General features: G+C 41.3%; 4 protein-coding genes across 7 annotated transcripts; 1 reads left to right on the forward strand and 3 right to left on the reverse strand.

Annotated features, from left to right (window-relative positions):
• Positions 1-338: 338 nt before the first annotated feature.
• On the forward strand, positions 339-2,817 carry mrps10 (mitochondrial ribosomal protein S10). The gene is made up of 8 exons (XM_034579534.1): positions 339-473; positions 645-697; positions 1,208-1,277; positions 1,384-1,523; positions 1,641-1,749; positions 2,228-2,317; positions 2,438-2,550; positions 2,587-2,817. The coding sequence occupies exons 1-7, from the start codon at positions 402-404 to the stop codon at positions 2,516-2,518; spliced, it is 615 nt and encodes a 204-aa protein (XP_034435425.1). The 5' UTR covers positions 339-401; the 3' UTR covers positions 2,519-2,550; positions 2,587-2,817.
• A 575-nt stretch (positions 2,818-3,392) lies between these two features.
• On the reverse strand, positions 3,393-9,823 carry si:ch211-51e12.7 (uncharacterized protein LOC336335 homolog). Of its 4 annotated transcripts, XM_034579530.1 has the most exons (7): positions 9,647-9,823; positions 7,416-7,501; positions 6,891-7,040; positions 6,627-6,764; positions 6,229-6,354; positions 3,737-3,742; positions 3,393-3,613 (listed from the first exon to the last, which is right to left on the reverse strand). In XM_034579530.1, exons 2-7 carry the CDS (start codon positions 7,499-7,501, stop codon positions 3,520-3,522), a joined length of 600 nt encoding a protein of 199 aa, XP_034435421.1. In that variant the 5' UTR covers positions 9,647-9,823; the 3' UTR covers positions 3,393-3,519. The 4 variants fall into 4 exon arrangements, with proteins under 4 accessions (XP_034435421.1, XP_034435420.1, XP_034435423.1 ...); XM_034579529.1 differs by lacking the exon at positions 3,737-3,742 and having other exon boundaries at positions 3,393-3,669; XM_034579532.1 differs by lacking the exon at positions 3,737-3,742 and having other exon boundaries at positions 3,393-3,697; positions 9,647-9,821.
• A 264-nt stretch (positions 9,824-10,087) lies between these two features.
• msgn1 (mesogenin 1) lies at positions 10,088-12,427 on the reverse strand. Its single transcript, XM_034579535.1, has one exon. It carries the CDS (start codon positions 10,966-10,968, stop codon positions 10,537-10,539), a length of 432 nt encoding a protein of 143 aa, XP_034435426.1. The 5' UTR covers positions 10,969-12,427; the 3' UTR covers positions 10,088-10,536.
• Positions 12,428-12,559: 132 nt separating this feature from the next.
• LOC117758123 (flap endonuclease GEN homolog 1) lies at positions 12,560-19,815 on the reverse strand. Its single transcript, XM_034579515.1, has 13 exons — positions 19,171-19,815; positions 18,887-19,085; positions 18,076-18,252; positions 17,611-17,721; positions 17,451-17,524; positions 17,268-17,353; positions 16,852-17,002; positions 16,617-16,653; positions 16,455-16,535; positions 16,233-16,363; positions 16,081-16,142; positions 14,946-15,095; positions 12,560-14,043 (listed from the first exon to the last, which is right to left on the reverse strand). The coding sequence occupies exons 1-13, from the start codon at positions 19,329-19,331 to the stop codon at positions 12,671-12,673; spliced, it is 2,793 nt and encodes a 930-aa protein (XP_034435406.1). The 5' UTR covers positions 19,332-19,815; the 3' UTR covers positions 12,560-12,670.
• Between the last annotated feature and the right edge of the window lie 272 nt (positions 19,816-20,087).

Genomic DNA, 20,087 nt, shown 5'->3' on the forward strand with positions numbered 1-20,087 from the left:
TGATATCAGTTTTTAAATAAAGTTTATCATTATTATTATTGTTCTTTTTATTTGGTTGCAATCGTAGCACAAGCACTACGAAGTGTAGAGTTGTACTTACATGACAATGACAGATGTTTTCGGTTATTATTTGGTAACATCTGAATTTTTGTCTCCCCAGTATTTTTCGAGTATTTTTTATTATTATTTATGTACTTTTATCTAAAACTATTCATTATTATTATTCATTTAGCTTTATAAAACTATTTTTATAAGTACTTAGGAGAGGTGCCCTGTTTCTTACTTGAGGCCCTGTCTCCCAAAACATAACGTGCACGTAGCTGTAAACCCTCCAGTCCTCACGGGGGCAGTGTTGTAACGTGATCATTTTCTCATGTCCTTCCTTTCCTTCTCCAAAAAACATGGCGGCTCCCATGGCTCTCAGGCGAGAGATTATTTCCCTGGCAAGGATTCTCACAGGAATCTCACATTTGGTAAAGTAACAATTAACGTATTTGTTTTTCACAGCGACTAGGAACAAATAACTTACCTGACGATTGTTTCGGTTGAGAAATGGTCATTTAATCTCACAATTTGGTCTCTGATAGCAGTTGTAAGGTGGTCACACAGCTAATGTCATCTAATGTAAATGTGTTTGTTTCCAGGGACCGACAGCTTTCGGCGCCCGTTTGAGTCACAAGAGAAATAATGTTATCAGGTCGGTATCTGTATTTATTAGTTATCTGCTTGGGGCTTAAGTCTGTAGAGATATCACAAACAACCTTTTGTGCAGTAAAGACTTTACCATTGCAGTCATCACTAAAGCCCAGTGGTTTATAAATGTGTGCTTTAAATATCTATAATATTTTTATCAATTGGTTACAAATTGTCTGAGTAGCCTGGCACTTTTGCTATTATTATTGATTTTATTTTGATAGCAATTTTTTTTAATAACTTAATTGAATAAAGCAGTCCTTAAACGCAGAAAGAGATACAAATTATAATCTTCATTACCAGTGTATGAGGCTCTATCTAATCTTTGCATCATTTAAAATATCCTATTATCTGTTCTGGAATGAAAGAGAAGCAATTTACAATTGTTTGCATTTACAGCTGCAGTCAGTAGTTTGAAAATCAGGATTGTCTCTAAAGCCAAAAATAAGCTATGTAGCATTTTGGAAATTGTTTGTTAATGTGGCAGAAATGATTCACTGCTCTGTCTCTGCAGGTCCCATCTGCCACTGACGCCCAGCACTTCCTTCCACACGGCAACAGTGTTCTCATCAACACCTTCATCAGTAAATTATCAGCAGAACACTTTATTTACTCCATGCTGTTTTTAACTGCTAAATATTAGATTAATTAAAAAGTGGGAAGTTCACTCGTTATTTCCCCCCTATGCAGATCACTGTCACAGAAGAGCCTGATGCGCTGTTTCAGAAGGTGTCAGTTATGGTCAAAGGTCATGACACGGCCGTCTTGGACAGTTACAAGTTTTTTGCCACCATGGCAGCTGAAGAGCTCGGTATCACCATCAGCAAAGTGTAAGTCTTAACAGAGTTAACCTGCTCTACATTAGAAATGATGGCTGTTTAATGAGTGTTCATAATGTGTAACCTGATTAATGCTGTCATTTTAATGATGCTTTTCCTCTGCAACAGTTATGAACCTGCCAAGGAGATAGACAGACTCACACTCCTGAAGTCAGTACACATCTTCAAAAAACACAGGGTCCAGTATGAGATGAGGACGCACTACCGGGGCATTGAGGTAAGGAGTTTAAACCCGGTTTGATTTAGTAACTTAAACATTGACAGTTAAAAAGTGCTTAGGCTCCATTAAAGCAAACAGGCATTATTCAACTGAAGAAATTTTGTCTCTTCTTGAAACTTGAACCCCTATATACCCATTATACATCCCATTTTTTACATTGTTAGTCTTCTCAGGACTGTGTGGTCATGTACCGTGTTTGATTGCCATATTGCTCATCTGTCAAGATTATTGCACCTATTACAGCAGGACCACTTGCACCTGTTATATTGTAATTCCCAGTCTGATTCCACTAAAAATCAGTCTGAGTACAAATCTAATTGGGCAAAGTAAATAGAAACAAACCTGTGTGCACCTTTAGAACAGGACCCATTAAAAAGGGAATTTGTGCCAGAGGGTTATAAAGCTACATCTCAATATTTACAATGGTTCATGATAAATAGGTCATTAGTTTAATTTGTCCTTTCTCATTTTGTAGTTGTCTCATATTACTGGCTGCACAGCACAGGCATACCTCGAATACATCCAGAGGAACCTCCCTGAAGGAGTTGCCATGGAGGTGACAAAGGTGTGACACTGCAGAGTCCTGCTCTGCCTAATTCTGAATCAGACAAGTTTCATTTGGCATGTGGACCACAAATGTCTTAATTTATTAATTTCTCTCATCCTGTTCTGTTAATGTTGTCAGACTGCCATGGAGAAGGTTCCAGATCACATCCTGGAGCCCATGTGGAAGGACCACCCCATAGAGGACACGCCCAGCCAGTGAATGAAGGGATGAACAACAGGAGCTTATTGGATGTCTTTTTCTCAAACAGCAATGAATATGTTGGGGAGACATTAAAAATGCAATACTATTAAACACAAACTCCTGAATTACTGAAATATATATTTAAAAGACATTATCAAACAAAGACTGAAATGAAAAAGGTCCTTCAGCTATGTCCCCATGTGTTGTCACGTGTCTTTATGCACTCGTCGTTTTGTTGTCATCGTCTGTGGCAAAACAATGTGAAATCACTTGTATGTTTCTTTTCCCAATAAATAACATTTTGCATTTATTGACAACTTTGAATTGCATTTAAAGTATTTAGTCACATTATTCTAGTAGTTCTACATTAACACAATTTCTTTCTTCTGCCATGATATATAGATTACTCTGTATACAGATGTACTGTAAAACAAGACACAGCACACAAGATGTTTATTTTGCATTTATTGAATAATTAGTGAACAAGGGTTTACGGTAAAACAAATTCAACTGGATTCAACGTTACTTTCTGTAAATGGTGACAGCAACATGAAATACTCTTTCTGAGCAGCTGACGGCTCATACTTCAAACTTTAAAAGAGATTTACTGGAAGTTTCCTGAATATCCCTGTATTTATCATCATATACACTTGGTTATATCTATGGCTCCATTTACAGGGTGTTTAGCACTAGCGCCTTCCCTTACATTTCATGCTGTCAATTAGAGAAAACACTAAGACATAAATCATAAAGTCGGTCATACTCTTAAAGGACTTCTCTTCCTGCACATGTCCCTACATACTTTATGATTTAGCGTAAGGTGTACTGACCATTCTTGTTAAGATTTCATGGTATTTTCATATAAATCTAGCAAAAATCTTTCCAAAAATTATACATTTTGTTTGTCTCTTTATAAATAACTACAAAGTACCTGAATGTCTGACCTGACCGGTGTAAATCTGTAGTTGTTCCACCTTCCATTCTGAAAGAGAATCTCCAGAAATGAGAGAAAGAGGGTTTTAGGGATTTTGACACAAGAGGAGGCTCACCTTTTCAAGTGAAGAGACGGACCTTCCGCTGTCAAGCCACTGTTGAAGTAGGACACGAGATATGAGGAAGGGGCCTGGGGTTCCTGGGGGCCCCGGGAGGTTAACTGTACTGTGTGCCCCCCTTCAGGAGACGACAACAACAGTCAGTCTGTATATATCAACCAGAGGGGGAAAGGAGAAGGGACTGCAGAGGCTTACAAGTCAGAAAAATGGACAGAAAGTGTTGAAGAGAAAGAAAGAGACAGAAAAGGGTAGAGTGCAACACCTGTCTGCTTGTCCAGTCAGGGCTACTGTATAAAAAAAAAACATGTCTGCCTCCGTAGAGAGGACCCGCTCCTGATGTAAATATAAAGTATTTAAATATAAAAGGGCCCATTCTAGGGTCTAGAAAACAACAATCTGATTGGACAACGTTAGCTGATTACAAACTGGTAAAGACACCACTAGTATTATTTTATACACAGTTTCTGCCAATAGATCTCTTTTACCTAAATCTTACACGCTGGAACTTTAAAGTCAGTCTTTGGTCATATCAGAGTGATTATCCTTTCCAGATGATGTCTTCCTTTTAGACATGCTACCACTGAGTTTTAACTGTAACATGACGTTCAGTTATTTCAACGCCTTGTAAGTTGGAGCGGTTTTGGGTCCTCCAGTCAGATTTACATATGAAAATACGAGGTAACACTTCCTGACGAAAATAAACTCAATTTTTTGTATTTCTGCAACTAAAGACTCAAGTAATGAATTTTGTTTTCTCAGCAAGTCTACAGACATGACTCAGTAAGATCCACTGAACACTTGTTAACTATTATGTTCATTAAGGGCTCTTGTTCTTCCACACTCACCCAAACAGTTCTATAAAATGATGTGCATCTTTGCAGTGTCATGGTCTTTACATGGATCAAATGTTTACTTACAAATACACTGTTACTGTGCCACTGAGAGCAGCACTAGTTCAGACATGTTGTAAATTGTAATGACAACTCTCAGACTTGTTTGTGAACAAACAAAAAAAGCAGAGGTTGAGTTTATTTGAATTTTTATTGTTTTTCTTCTTCACGACTACGTCATATGCCTTGACGGTTCTCATAAAACACATTCACAGGTTCACAAAAGTTATGTTAATCACAGTGAATAGAGTAGTTGTGACACTTCAAAAAAACTCAACACAGTAAAGAGTTATTTCTTATCCTTAACTGAAGCAAATGCCAATAGAATTTGCTTTCATTTATAAAAGCCACTAGATATATATGTATATATTTCAGTATACTAATCATTTATAATGCCTTCTGCTTTTTTGTCATTACACAATAGACTGCTGGAGACCAACATGAAAGTTCCAAACAGCAATACTCATAACTTAAAATAGCTGCACATTAATGATGTAATATATAAAATTAAATAGAATACTTGACAAGTGGAATATTGTCTGATCACTTGGAAGTGTGGGAGTGTTAAACAATTTGTGCAGTACTGCTTGGTGAGGTTATAATACATAAGTAACAAAAGGAAAGGTTAGGGAGGTCCAAGGTGTCCAAAACTAGTTAACATTGGTGCCTGGGGCTGTTGTGCATTCTTTGATTATTTTCCCTCCACCTTCAAATGAACATCCTCACCCATTTTCTTTATTAAGAATCAGGAAATTTTCTTAAGGCTTACAGGGTGACTGTTACAAGAAGTACAGAACATGTAATTCTATTCGATCATAATTTCCCTCCCTCTGAGAACAGCAGCTTCAACCTTGTTTTTAACAGCTCTTTCTCAACGATTTTCAAATAATTTCTACAGTATCAACAAGACTTATAGCTAACAGTAAGGTAAGAATGCCTTTACATTAAGTTTGGAGGCATTTCACAAGTCCTGGTTTTGTCCTTAGCCATTTCACATTATTTCTTTGCCAGTAGACAATATCAATACCCAGACATTTGGCCACAGAGTAAAGATACTTATAGACTTTGTATAACACATATTTCAGGGGTGTTTCATTCACTGTACCACTTTAGGCCCCTTTAACAAGTGCTTCGTTTTTGTTTTTAGGACAGGCTGTTAAAAGCGCCGGCCACCAGGGGGCCCTGGCCACCTCTGGCCTCTGCCAGGTGGGGGGTGAGGCGGAGGAGAGACTGGTCCATTGTGATAGCTGTGTAAAAGGATAAAGTCACACATTGGATTCTTGGCTTAGGCCAATAGTGGTACACTCTGATAAGAGCAGCCATCTGAATGATTCCAGTCAGGGAGGTTGTCCCCTCTGAACTAACTGTGCACGTTTGAAAGGTAAAATACAGTGAAATGTCTGCTCCACTTTCATTGTTTCATGCACTATTTGAGAGTCTGTCTTCAAACAGCCTTGAGGATGTTTTTTTATTTACAAACTAAATTAATATACTTAAACTCAACAACTGTTGTAGTAAGACTATTTGGGCATCCTTTTTTCTTTTTGGTAGACAAACTGCCGGAGGAATGAAATGACTAAAAGTAGAAAAATTAAGGGACAGAAAGGGCTGTGCATTGATGTGCAACCCTCAGTCATTTGTTCACAGTATCCTGGATTTAAAGAACACTGGTGTAAGCACGTCTCAATTAAAAATCTTAAATTGGCTCAAGCAAAGTGTAGAGAATTGTGATTTGCAAAGCTTAAGAATGATACAAAAAAATAAATACAAATCAAGTAGCTCTTACCCTCTCGCGCCACGGGGGTGGAAGTGGCGTGGAGGTCCGTGAGGTGGCATGCCACGCCCTCGCGGGTGAGGTGGTCGTCCTCTGAAACCAGGATGACCCAGAAGAGGTGGTGGAGGGGGTCCGTGCCTACAGATGAACATAACAGCAACACAAGAAACTATTTTCATGCACATTTTGTCAGGTAAACTAACCCAAAACCTGATGTAGTGATAAAATGAGACACTTCAGGCAAGGTAAGTTGAATGACACCAAACATCCACTCAATTGAGGCAAAAAGCATGAGAAGGCATGGCTAATTAGTATGCCAACTCTGGCTACTGTACCCAGATATAACAAGTCACCATTTCGGGTCCATTTAGCTGCCAAAGCAGTTGTACGTGTGTGTGTGAGGTGGTTACCTGGGCAGGGGTGGGAAGAGGCCTCTGAGGTGCATGGGAGGCATTGGTGGAGGCGGAGGAGGAGGGCCCATACCCATTGGTCCACCCCTACCACGATGACCTCTAAGGTCTGGGTAAGGACGCATCCGCCCCATTCCCCTGCAAAGGGAAAGGCAGTAAATGTAATTCACCTAAACCGATAAGGGTTAAGAATTTGAATGTTAACCAAATAAACCTTTTGTTTTCTTACCAGACTCTTTGTATACGATAAAAGAAAAACTGTACCTCATGGGTGCAAGTCCATTCATGCCTCCATCCTTCATTCGACCCCTTCCATGTCCAGGTGGACCGAACCCCTTCATGATGCCTCGCCCACCACGCATGACACCACGACTCATCCGACCCCCTCGTCCACGGCCTCTGAACCCACGACCCCTGAGGAAATAAAAAAAAAATATATATATATATATATATATATATATATATATATATATATTTGTCCAGGTTTAATTTGAGTGTCTCCATTGACTGCTCGCTGCATGCAGGTTAAAAACCATTGTGTATCATTACATAAGATGCTTGCAGACATGCTCTGAACTCCAGAGATCCTCCAGAGTTTCTCCACAGGAGGTGTATGTGGCAGAATTAATATGTTACATCCTGCCTCTGCCTAGTGCACCTGAATCCTCTGGACGATTTGTTGCTATTGTGAACATGTTTTAGCGGAGAATCTCTAGCTGCATTGTTCATGTGTGAAAGGAGTGCGAGTTACCCTGGAGGTATTATGATTCCCAGGACAACAGAACAGACCTGGATTTTTCGGTTACAGGTTTCTCAGGTTCATCCTTGGACATCTTTGAAGTTTCTGTCATCTTCACTTCTGTGTCTGCATCCATCTGTAATGATTCAGGTCAATAATTACAAACAGAACACAATGCCAATCTATTTAACATCCTTTTCTTACAAGCAAACCATAATAGACAAAACACTAAAACATGTGACTTTCCCATGAAAAAGACTTGTGCATGTAAACGTACGCTCTGCAAAATGTCTTAATCAAGCTCTGCAGAAAGAAAAGAAAAAGGGCAAATGCATGCCGAGGTTAATTCTGAATTCCCTGCAGCAGGAAGGTAATCAAGCGTGATGTGAACAAATGGCAGCCTCCTTCCCCAAAATGTTTTCTTGTGAATGCAGAAAAAAAAAATCCAGTAAAAGACTTTATTTGTGTTTTACTCAGGTCTGGTGTTATAATGATATATTAAATTCATCAAACAGGCCAAATGATCAAAGCAAAACACGCCTCAAACCGATTTCATGAACAAAACACATTTGGAATGTGGAAGCGCAGGAGATGAGCAGTATGAATCTGCAGCAGCTGTCAAGATAAACCAGAATTCTAAAAAGGAATGTTTCCAACATCTTGTGTAATCTTTGCTTAAGATTTTCGGAATTAAAAGTTACGTTTAAACCAATGAACAAGATATTTTATGTTGATTCCAACATTCACATTTCCTTTAACACAAATTGCTTCATTCAATTTCAGTCACTGCAATATATTGCATTGCATAAAAGTGTCAGTGAAAGCAGACACTTGCTTTCCTACAATAACTTTTTGATGTTGCATGGGATAATTTTTACAATATTCACTGAACATCAAATGTAGACTTGTGGTTTAATGATGTGATGTGTTGTTTCAAATGTCACTCAGCAGATCTGGGAAACATAGAACCTCCATGTCGCAACTGAATGTGCCGTACGTATAATGCCTCACAGCAAAGACAGGTGACAAGTGAAGCACAGAGAACTGCAAGTCAAACCCGACTACAAGCCAATTATTCATAATCCTAAAGCCTAGAGAACTAAAATGCAGAATCAGCCACAGCTAGAGTGGAGAGGGGAGATTTTTGTGATAAGTGAGAAAGCTGCGGAATGACACTTGGGCTTTAAGCACGAAACTGCCACTTAACATATTTGGAGAAAGGGGCCTGAGAGTGTTTTGTCTTCCGGAGTGTGTGTGAGTTTCATCAACACCTTCGTACACACTGTCTTAAGTTGAACCGACCAATATGGATTTTTGAGGGCTGATGCCGATACAGACATTAGGGGATAATAAAATAAAGATGATGCCAATATGAATATATTTTTAAAAAGCAAGTTACAAAAAGGCTTAATTTGATCTAGAGTTTATCCCTGAACTTCATTATAAATAAAAACCAAGCATATATATATATATATATACACATGTAATGTTGATGATTTGTATTATGATATAATAAAAAGGCATTTAGAATATTTCTAACACTGAAATGACTTATTGATAATCAGATATCAACACATTGGACTACTGACTGCAGTTTGTCTTCAACCTGCTGTGCTTGGTCTCACATGTTGTGTGGTTACTTGGTGTTATTTAACTGTACCTGTCTGAATACTAGTCTGTATATAGACTAATAAACAAGTCATTTTAATTACAGGTTGCCATTTTATAAACAGTCCAGGGACAACAGATGGAAATTAGCCTGTTGAGCTAACTCTGGCTCATTTACAGTCATTTTGCTGTTAATTAATTAGCTTTGTCTCTGTCAGATGAACAAAATAAATTTTAAAAAAGGCAACGAGGAACGTCATGGAAAACATTTCTGCCCTGAGCCGTTTGAATCCGTGTGTGCTCTCAAACATTAAGCTGAACAAAACGCACTTCAAATCTATCATAGTGCTACTTTAATGCTGTTTGACGCGTAGGAGCTAATGGGGGCGCACAGCTGGGTGCGCACAGCTGGCTGAAAGGGCAACGCAAGGTGCTTAGGAGGCCCCGTCTAATTCCTGGAATTAACATCGCAGACGCACCGTGGTGTGTCCAAAAACAGTTGCTCCATTACAAAACACTGTTCCGGGCGGTGTCTAATACTTGCAAAGACCTTTTTCATTATTACTAATAGGAAACAATTAGCTTGAGAACAAGTGTGTGGCTAAGTGTTGTGCATGAAAGGGGCGTTTCTGTGCTTCTTTAAAAAACGCGTAAAAAGGCAGAATTGACTTACTTCAGTTGGTGTTGCACGCGAGGTAGATTCGACTTTTAGGCCAATTTAATTGTCCCAGTTGCTAAGAAAAATAAAACTACATAAGAAAAATAAAAAGATGTAGAAAAAGGCTGAACAGCTGGTGTCGCCCCCTCAGCTTTGAAATGGCGGCGTCGGGAGCAGACTAATCCCAGGTTGAGATTTCTTTGTGAGGAACCACATTATGTGCAAAGTGGGAGGAATGCCGGGGCCCGATTGGTTGTTCGTCGCTGTCACTCAAGGCTGTGTTTGCTATTCTGGCCTTCTGATTGGAGGAACGGGTTTGACGCGTGTTCCAGCCCTGAAGACGGTTCATTAACACAGAACACACATTTATTGTAGATGTTTCAGCAGAAAACACGTGGATTGGTTTGAAAACATGAGGAATTCAAAACAAGCATTATGTGTTTTATGCGTGGGAATGAATATTTAATATTTAACAACAGCACATATGATTTAATATCTCTCACACACACACAACAACACCTCAATAATCACACAGCTATTACAGATCTAAGGATTGTTTGAATAAATATGATGTTTCTCTACATTATAACACAAACATGAGGATATTTCATTTCTCTGTGTTTCATATTCATCAACATATGCATCTCAACTTTGTTTCCAAACACTGAATTCATCATTTCAACAAAGGCAGTTTCATGTCCAAAAATACTCGCCAAGTGCCCGTTTAACAATATTTACATCATGGGAAGGGCAACAAAAAAAAAAACATAACACAATGGATGACATTCATGTTTTCATAAAGATGTGGCACTGTTCATCAGAAATATAAAACCAGCTCCATCAATCCATCCAAATGTCCAGGAGAGGATAAGCCTAGTGCGTAAAAGTGGTCCATGACGCGTCCGTTACGCGCGGCCCAGGATGTCTGAGAGCTTGTTGATGTACTCGATGGTGTATTTGAGGGTCTGTATCTTGGTGAGGGGCTGGCCTCTCTTGCTGTAGTCAGGCGGCAGGTAGTCGCGGAGATGGTGCAGAGCCTCCGCGAGACTCCTCATGCGCATCTTCTCCCTCTCGCTGGCCTTCATGCGTCTTTTGGTGGACATCTTGGGTTTGCCCTGCCGCTGCGCCGCCAGAGCCCCACCGCGTCCCCCGAAGCCAAACGAGAAATCATTGTCGTCCCGATGATGCCCGCTGGAGTAGCCCATCTCCGGCGAGGAACACATGGAGTCCATCGAGGACACCGGCGAGGCGGACTGGAGCGAGTCCCCTTCTCCAAAAGTGCCCTCACAGCTCTTCCACTCGGACAGCATCTTTGCTGCAACCGCCTCCATGTCCATGTTAGAAATATCCAAAGCGTCTCTCTGACATACAGGCGTCTGTGAACTGGATTTTGCCAAAGGGTTCTTATACGTACGCAGATCTCCGGAGGTTTATGGGTTCACAGCTCAGACGCAAAGGGGGTTAAAGAAAAAGTTCAAAGAAAACCCCAAGTGACAAAATGCAACCTTCCCGAAGGACGTCGTTCTTTATCACTGGGGTGTGAATAAGGCTAAATAGACGGATAATGTGATAGAAAGAAAAATAATTAGATTCCTTTGGTGGGAAATTACTCTTTAAAGTCTGCACGGCGACAATTATCACTCTGATGTGATGTGTCTAATGAAGAAATAGGAGGCTGCACTTTCACCTGAGATCTTCACACCTCTCTGACAAGTCAGGCCTGCGTGTGTCTTCAGTCTGGAGGTTTTATGTGCCAACACACATCAGCCAAAATGATTCTAAACCAATTTGAAAAGCCTTTCAGAAACAATATAGAAAAAATGCATTATATTAGAGCAGCTGGAGGTTCACTGTCAGTAATAATTATTGTCCTGCATGTCTGTAGCATAAAGACAAATTATTTTCAATTCGTCCTTGAACTGAATCTTAAGCCTGTTTCCCATTAAATAAGCACAAATTTGGTTATTCTCAATGTGGAATAATGCGACTTTACCTCCACATAAGAGTCTGTCTGTAGTGGAATCTGTTTATTATGGACATGGAATATTTTATTTTATATTTGTATTATATTTTGCACTTTAACTTGCTATTTTTCCTGCTTCTTTTTGACTGCCTGCTGCTGTAACAAGTGAATTTATCAGAGTTGGATCAATAAAGTTACTTATCTTCTTTCCAATGCGGCTTTACCTGTTTGAGCAAGTGTAAAAACCCTTAGAAGGAAAATGTATTTCTCAAGGTTGAACATGCAGGTTGTAAAGTAAGTTTATTTATCTGGACAAACTGTTAGATTTAGGAATAAATACGTTTTAAGAGCCGGTCCTGGGGCTGGGTTGTTATTTGGGCAGCTGTCACCAAGCTCCTGCCAGACCTTTCATGTCTGTAAAGGTGAGTAAGGCCTCACTCACGATCAAGGGGCGCCACACTAGTGGGTTGTAAAACCAGTGGCTCAGTGTCCTACGCGCTCGTCAAAAGAACAGTGGGAGAAAACAAGCACATGTGGTGTCATTATATGGTATTTAATTCTTAAAGCTGTGCTAATCCGCAAACATTTACCTGTTAGAGAAACAGGCCGTGGTGAGACCAACTGTTTGTTCGAACATTTTCATGTTTTCTGCAGTGTCCTTGTAACCAGTCAAGGTTTTCAATCTCAAAACATCATCCAACAAACATCTATTTGCACTCCATTAACAATTAATTAAAATAACATAAGTAGAGGAGTGAAACCACATTTAAATCCACTAGATCCTGATTATTTTAGGGATCATCACCGAATTTCACACACTCTTAAATATAAGTCTCTTAATATAAGTTATTTTTGTTATCCAACTAACAAACGAACACAAACACAGACTAAAACATAACAAGGAGGTAATACATTTTCTCTAATTGAATAATTGTTGCAGCTCAACTGTAAAAATCTCGTGAATGGACCTTCAATGAATTTTATTATTTTATCAAATAATTTCTTAAATCATAAAAAAACTGTTCACATTTAACACAACTTAAGTGTCCTTGTCCATCGTCCTGCATCCACGCTGCTCACTTCAGGAATTTCAGTCTCAGCCTCTCGGCCAGTGGCAGTGGACTGTCAATACAAATCACTGAATCGTCCAACACGGTGCCCGGTGAAGCTGGACTCAGAGGCAGCACATCGCCTTCCACAGTCGCCAACGCCGCATCCTGGCATTTGCTTTTCATTGATACAGGTGTTGTGTTTATATCGACATCTGTACTGTGTCTCTGAGATTTTGGTCCTAGCTGATGGCAATGAGCCGGTTTCACCGTCTGTTTGGTCATTTTGGGTCCAGAACGTGGTTTCAACGAGATGCCTCTAATGTCACCGTCTTGGATCTTGTTTATGGGTTTCATCTGAGATTTGCCCCGAGGTTCAAACCGCCGGTTCTCAGTGTCGCTGTCCTCGCTGGATGAACACACGCTCAAACAAACACTCTTCTTGGTGGTCCGTGGCACGTCCCTGTCTTTGTCTCGTGGACCTGGGTCAGAGTGGAGCCTCTGAGGTGGGGCAGAGGATGATGAAAGGGCCGACCTGACAAATTTATATTTCTGAGGAAGCTTTTGGGAATGATTACGTTTGTCCTTAACCTTACGTTGATCTTGTGCTGCAAGATTGAAAGCACGAGTTTCTTTTTCTGCTTTCTTCTTTGCACACTGACTTCCATTACTGAGCGGGTCTGTGTTTTTGACCTCACATTCCTTTTCAGTCAATTTACCATCACCACCACCTTTACTGGAGATTTGTCGGTTTGGTTTTGAGATGGTGTTGTGAGGAGCAATGTTTTCGACAGATGCTAACTCAGGATTTAGTCGTTTTGAGACCGCATCGTCATGTATCTGCTGGTTTATAGCTTTGGCCGCATTCCTCATGAGCACCCTATCCCTCAGTGGACACTCTGTGGAACACAGCTCCGGAGCAGATCTTGAATCTGCTTGTCTGACATCACTTGAGTTTTCCTGCTTGGTGCATTTGACCTCTGTTTCCTCCACGTCTTCCTCTATGGATTTATTTAGCCGGGGCTCAGTGGCGTGGTTTTTAGCCACTTGTGGAGGTGGAGAGGACGTGAAGGACGGAGCCTCCCAGTCAATATCACTCAGGTGTAGCGCATCAATAACAGCAGAGACAGACGGTGAAGCCACAGCCTCTGATTCTGGATGAGACAGAGGAGTGTTGGGGCAGTCACCCACTCTGATATGGTCTTCTCTTGCTTTTCTATGCTGCGTGTGGTTCACTGGAGTGCACAGATCCACCACTTCTGTTTGTTCTGTGTTTGAAATGATGGGAAGCAGCATGTGTGGTTGAGTGGAAGAACTCTGAAGGCACATCTGAGCCAAGAGGTCTGTGATGCCGTCAGAGACATCAGATGGCTTCTCTTTTTTACTCTTTGGTTTCTTTTCTGTAAAGGAAATTGAGAGAGAGTGTCAAATTTATTACAGCATGACAATATCTAATATCATCGAGACAGAACTACACGCTACAAGATCACTAACTATGCATGCTGCCAAAAGTTCTTCTTTTAAATTAACGTTAAGATAACTAAGACCGACCTAAACTTATTTAATACCCAGTGTGCAATAGTTTAACATTCAAGACTGTTAAAGGGCTAGACTGTATTTGAGGCTTTATCAGGACTTTTTAAGACCTGGTGGAAACAAGGGAAACAGCAAACTAAGTAATGAATAAATAAAAATAGCAAAATGATATACAGAGTAACAGGATAAATACAGTGTAAGACACATGGGCATTTATTTAAAAAGTCAGAATCTGGATTACGTGGTTGACTGGGAAAGTTAAACACCTTTAGACTCTTCAACTTTATTTTCAGAATGAATTTGCAGCTACTCTGAATATATTCACGCCGTTATCTTTTGAATTGTACTTTTGTCCATCTCAGTGGCCACTTCTACAAAACTACGTATTAGAGCGTGGAGCTCTACAGCAGTGACAACCAGGCGGAGCAGAGGACAACCTGCAGAAAGTGACAGCTAGGCCTGTGAGACAGACGCCTCTCGGCTGCATCAAAGCCTTTGCTGTGAACAAGCCGAGCTGCCAAACTCTATAACTTCAGGTGTCAGAGCAGCTGTAATAGACAGCTTGGAAAAACAAGCCAACGCTCCACGTGGCTTTGATCAGAACACCCGTGTGAGCCCAGCGTGGGAAGTCTGCTAGCCTGTTAACGGCTGCGGTGTGACGGGACGTGAAAAAAATGTACTGTCAGATATGGTTAACTTTCCAAGACTAAAACACAAAAAAGGTACATTGATCTATTGAGATGAATATTATAAAGTATGGTCTTACTCTTTGTCTTGTTTTCTTCAGCCAGAGCTTGGTCTCTCAGGTAGCTCTCCACCACCTCTGGGAAGGCCACGTGAAAGAGAGACTCTTCCTCTACTGTCCTCACCTCATGTTGATCCTCTGCAGGCCGATCCTCAGGAAACACGTAATGCTCTGCAAAAAGAACGAGGAAACACCACGGTCAGGTCAAATCTGCTCACAGTAAATAGCTGCTCCTTCTTTTTGTCTTAACTGCTGCAGAGAGAGAAATTATACGCAAAGAAAATACGCAGAATTTTGCTGTGACAGTAAAGCAGTCAGAGAAAGATACAGGCCTCAGTATAAACATTAACATTACGGCAATAGATCAAAATAAACAGGCAAACTGGAAATGTAAATAAACTATGTGCAAATTTTTATTTTTAATACAGAAACATTTAAACAATTGCATATTTTTAATCATAAATGTAATCAAAGCTTTTGCAACAATTGACTTCACAAATCATGCATATTGATATAATTAGGGTAATATAGTTTTTTTTAGGGGTGATTCACAAATCAATCAATTTCCACCCAACAACCCAATATCTGTCTGAATGTAGACATGGGACAGTCAGGGATACTTTAACCAGGGGACCAAAGTTTACATTAAAGCAGATTTGGATAAAGGAACTTAAGAAAAACTATGCTTCCATTGCAAAACCGTGCATTTCTAACAAGGGACGTTTGTGATATGAGAAATTATCAGATATATGCCCATTATCTGCCCTGTATTTGGTTTAAAAACAGTCTCTTTTCTAATGATGTAAAACAAGTGACGCGGGACCACGTTAGTTATTTGCTGATTGAGATGTTCTCGGGCCAATCACGTCAGACAGGCTTGTTAGTGAGTTGGACTTTGATACGACAGATTTCCCAGCCTGGGGAGGAAGCCACTTTAGCACCTAGTGGCTGTTGTGACTGATCTGCCACCTCTGAGCCCTACCTCACAGCCAGGCACTAACAGACAACCCGGTGACAAACACCCCGCACCCCAGCCTCCGCTTAAACGCAGCAGTCGCGTCACTCACGTCAGAGGAAGTCCTGTCGGATGTAGTTCCTTCCTCTCGTCCTCTGCTACGAGAGGAAGGAAAACTGGTTAAACAAGATTCAAACTGACCTGGTGTGCTCCAGATAACTTCGAAGCAAGCGATGGAATTCCTCACTCTTGGTTTCCATATTCTTTTGAAGGGAAAAAAAAGTAACAATCTTAAATTCCAGTACTCAACAAAATATATTTTTGTGTGGTGAAAACAGAACTTGTGAGACTACCTGAGCGGCTTGATCTGGGAGGACATTCCTCTTCCATATTTCCTGTTCATCAACTCTGTGTAGGTGATCAGGACTAAAACCTTTTCACTGGTGTAGTGCTTGGGCCACTCCATCTTGTCATAGGCAAATTTCTGGAAATCAAATCAAATAATTTGACACGCAACTCATCAAAGAGTCAACTAAACAACTGACTGAACAAGTAATCAACAACAAACCAATTACCTGCATCAACAGTATATTTGGCTGTCTCCTCTTGAAATGGGCCACAGGCTTATCTTTGGAAACCAGAAACTCACAAATGATCTGAAAAATGAAATTAACACATATATAAGTTATTATGATATTATATATGAAACAATAACGTGTAAACCATAGCAGCCGTACCTCTGTGAAAGGGAACTGTTGACTTGCCAGGGTTTTCCTTAAACAGAAACCAAACAGTTGAATAGACTACTCATGATTATTGTCATTTTTGATCATTCTACGAATTGAAATTCTGTGAGTCAGTGCTGATGTCTTGTGCGCAAAACATTTTTAAAAACCTAAATATATCAAGTTAAACCGCAAAAAAGAGCCACTTGAATGTTTGTTAGCTAAGTGTTTTCAGACGGTCACATACTTCCTGATATTAACCTCCAGAGAAAAAGCCTGGCGGGTCTGCTCGTAGCGGTGCCAGTCACAGGGACACTGGTAATCAAAATCCTGAGGTTGGCAAAAACGTTTACTGTCGCAAAGCACGCAGCCGCCGCGCTCGTGTGTTTTCGCTGAGCCTGAAAATGAAAGAAGACGAGTCAGAATAAACATTTTACAGGAGCCGGAGAAGCGTGAGAAAGAAAGAGGAGAGGAAAAACAAACACTTAACATACGACTCCAACGTGGGTGTAAAATCAGAGGTGTGTTCAGACATCTCTCACATACGTGTGCGTGTCACCGTGACAGGTTAAATAGCTTTAAGATCAGCTATAGTGTGAGAAGTTGGACAGAAGCATATTGCTCAGCACCTCTTATCAAGTTCAGACACAGGGCAACACTCACCAGGATGTCGACATAGGAGGCAGTGAGGAACTTTTTTTACAACTCGCTCAGACACATCAGTGTTATCCTCCTTCCACTGGATGAATCTGAAGCAGCCAGAGAAAAGGGACAGGTTCAATGCGATACAAAAACACATGTTATGTCCAAGAAATACAGGTGAAATGAGCGGATTTAGTCTCTTACTTCTGCAGAAGTGTTTGTTCTTTCAGTGTCTGGATAAGTTTAAGCGCTTGCTCTTTACCAACACCTGGTATTCCCTTTGAGGAAGCAACAAAATGAAACGTTAGCATTGGTCGTTGGTGTCAGTGAGTTGAGTTTGCAAACTTCAAAGGGTCGTCCCTACCTTAGGAATATAATCACATCCGAGGAGGACGGCCAGACCCACCAGGTCCTCTCTGGACAGCTGCAGCTCTGTTTGCACACGAGAGGTCCGGTAACAGTCCACCTGAGGGTCCTGGAGGAAAAAGTGAGTAAATACTGTGAGGGAAGGAACGGACACTGATAGTTACAGAGACGGGTGAAATAAACATAAAAGTAACGGTGTAAGGCTGCGGCTAACGATGATTTAAATTCTGTCTTTCTTTCTTCTTTCAGTAAATAGTCAAATAAAATACCAATGACCAAATCTGAAATTCATTCATAGTGGTCAAACTGGTTATTTTGCCTATTAGTAAAACAATAACGTTGGTTCCAGTTACCAATCACAGAATAGTTTGAACTGAAGAAGCCTCCAGTCCAGAGAACTGGGATCAGCCTTCTCCAGCTGCCGTGCACTGTCCGTGACTGAGATCAACTTTGACGAACATACTCTGCTGTTCATGTTGAAGTTCCTGTAGACAGTCCGGGCTCCATACAGGAAGGCATCTCCATCGTTGGTGATGCAGCCATCCACCAGGCCCTGGGAGTCCAGGTAGGCACACATGGCCTCGGCCTCCCCGGCAGCCGTCACCCACGGCACACCCAGGTAGTCCAGCATGTCTGCACACTGCAGAAGCAAGGACAAGACAAGAGAGTTATTAATGACATGACTTGATTATGACTTAAAGAGATAATTCACGCAAAAATGAGAATTCACTAATTATCTACTAAATACTTTGCCGATGGAGGGCTGGGTGAAGTGTTTGAGTCCATAAAACACTTCAGGAGTTTCAGGAGTGAACAGCGTTGAAGCCAAATTCGACACAATTGAAGTTAATGGTGACCACTTCTTCAAAAGTATAAACAACTGCTCGTGTGGTGTCATCCAAGTGTCTGTTAGCACCGACATTCAAATTCGACTCGAAACGACGTCACTTACACCGTGTTTTTAGCCTAAATGTCCTCTGATATCCTCCCTCAGATGGATCACAGCAGACATTTAGGCTAAAAACATGGTGTAAATAACGTTGATTATGAATGTAGGGGCTTACGGACACTTGGATGGAACCACAGGAGCAGCATGGAGGCATTTTATGTTTGTTTTCTGTTGTTTTTTACGTCTGAAGAATTTATCAACATTTACTTCAATTGTATTGAAGTAAATGTCGGCATAGTGGTGAGTAGATAAGTGCATTTACATTTTTTGGTGAACTATCCCTTTAATATTTAGAGGTTGCAGGAAAGACAAGGAGCCAACCGACCTCTCTGAGCACAGCATTGAAGCGCCCCCTGCTGGTGCTCGCTGCAGACTTGGGGGCAGAGGTCTTCTTGAATCCCCCGAATCTCGCACCCGTCCTCTTGCTCATGGTCTCTGCTTTGAGTTTGGGGGCTTCTCCCTCCATGACGAAGACGAGCTTCACCCCCATCAGCGTGAGAGAGGACACCCGGAAGAACAAGTTCCTGAAGAAGAAGTGACAGATCAGAAGTGAAGCTGCAGATTAAACAATGGAGATCAAACCACAAAGTGTAAAACATGGGGGATCACCTCAGATGGGGCTTGGTGACCCTCCCCATCATGGCCTGGACGTGCTGGGCCTCGCACACCCACAGGCTCAGATCCACAGCCAGCGTCTTTCCGCTCAAACTGTACAGAGGCACCGACTCGTGGACCGGCTCCACGATGGACCACAGGCCGTGAACCCCCATAACGACTCCGGGATCAGGGCTTTTAACCCGATTTACCGGAGAGAAGAGTGTGAACGAGACATCAACGCGACACAAAACAGAGAACAACGAGCTGGAGATTTCAAACTGTGGCGCCGCTGGGCCGCGTCCCGCTTCGTTGAGCTGTGCCGCCTTGTTGCTGTAATAACCGTAACACTGGCACTGAAAAATAAACTAAAACAACAGCTATGAAACAATTACTTCATAAAACGTATGTACAGTAGAAAATAGTGCTGATTAACTTATAAACAATGTGTTCTTTGGAGAACGAGGGGTAAGGAAGGATGCTACTTTAACAAAGTGGAACGAGATCCGATATACACGTCATATTAACGCGCCTCCGGGTGCTTGTTGCCATAGATACGGAGAGACAGCCAGCTCAAACCGTGGCAGCGGCAGCTCGTCGAGGCACTTCCGGTGGCAACAGAAGCTGCCACTGAGGTGTAAAGGCAGATGCCACAGCTGCCTCCCTGTTTGAGGGCAACTACCGCTGTTTGTGACTTATTCCCTCAGATGTACACGTAGTTTATGAATGTGTATCATCGTGTTATTGTTCTGAGCACCAAGAATAATGTATCTGTATTTCTCCAATTGGCTGATTTCTTTGTCATAGTTGTACCGATTCTGCTTAGATGTTGTTAATGCCTTGCTTTTGTTTTGTGTCATTGAACTGAAGCTTGAAATCCCACTGCTGCCAGGCTGCACCAGGGCACCTGCCGCGGCAGCTCCCACCTTCGT

Source organism: Hippoglossus hippoglossus, chromosome 24 (assembly GCF_009819705.1).
Source record: "Hippoglossus hippoglossus isolate fHipHip1 chromosome 24, fHipHip1.pri, whole genome shotgun sequence".
Lineage (NCBI taxonomy): Eukaryota > Metazoa > Chordata > Actinopteri > Pleuronectiformes > Pleuronectidae > Hippoglossus > Hippoglossus hippoglossus.

Bases quoted from the DNA above. Each gene is read 5' to 3' on its own strand.
- LOC117758123 (XM_034579515.1), bottom strand. From the start codon at position 19,331: ATGGGGGTTCACGGCCTGTGGTCCATCGTGGAGCCGGTCCACGAGTCG. The intron at 17,354-17,450 runs GTAAGAGACTAA...TGGCTGCTTCAG, and splicing joins GAACAAACACTTCTGCAGAA to ATTCATCCAGTGGAAGGAGG. The intron at 16,364-16,454 runs GTAATTGGTTTG...TTTGATTTCCAG, and splicing joins CAAATATACTGTTGATGCAG to AAATTTGCCTATGACAAGAT.
- mrps10 (XM_034579534.1), top strand. From the start codon at position 402: ATGGCGGCTCCCATGGCTCTCAGGCGAGAGATTATTTCCCTGGCAAGG. The intron at 1,524-1,640 runs GTAAGTCTTAAC...CCTCTGCAACAG, and splicing joins GGTATCACCATCAGCAAAGT to TTATGAACCTGCCAAGGAGA. The intron at 2,318-2,437 runs GTGTGACACTGC...TAATGTTGTCAG, and splicing joins TTGCCATGGAGGTGACAAAG to ACTGCCATGGAGAAGGTTCC.
- si:ch211-51e12.7 (XM_034579529.1), bottom strand. From the start codon at position 7,501: ATGGATGCAGACACAGAAGTGAAGATGACAGAAACTTCAAAGATGTCC. The intron at 6,765-6,890 runs GTACAGTTTTTC...TTCCCTTTGCAG, and splicing joins AATGGACTTGCACCCATGAG to GGGAATGGGGCGGATGCGTC. The intron at 6,355-6,626 runs GTAACCACCTCA...GTTCATCTGTAG, and splicing joins CTCTTCCCACCCCTGCCCAG to GCACGGACCCCCTCCACCAC.
- msgn1 (XM_034579535.1), bottom strand. From the start codon at position 10,968: ATGGACATGGAGGCGGTTGCAGCAAAGATGCTGTCCGAGTGGAAGAGC.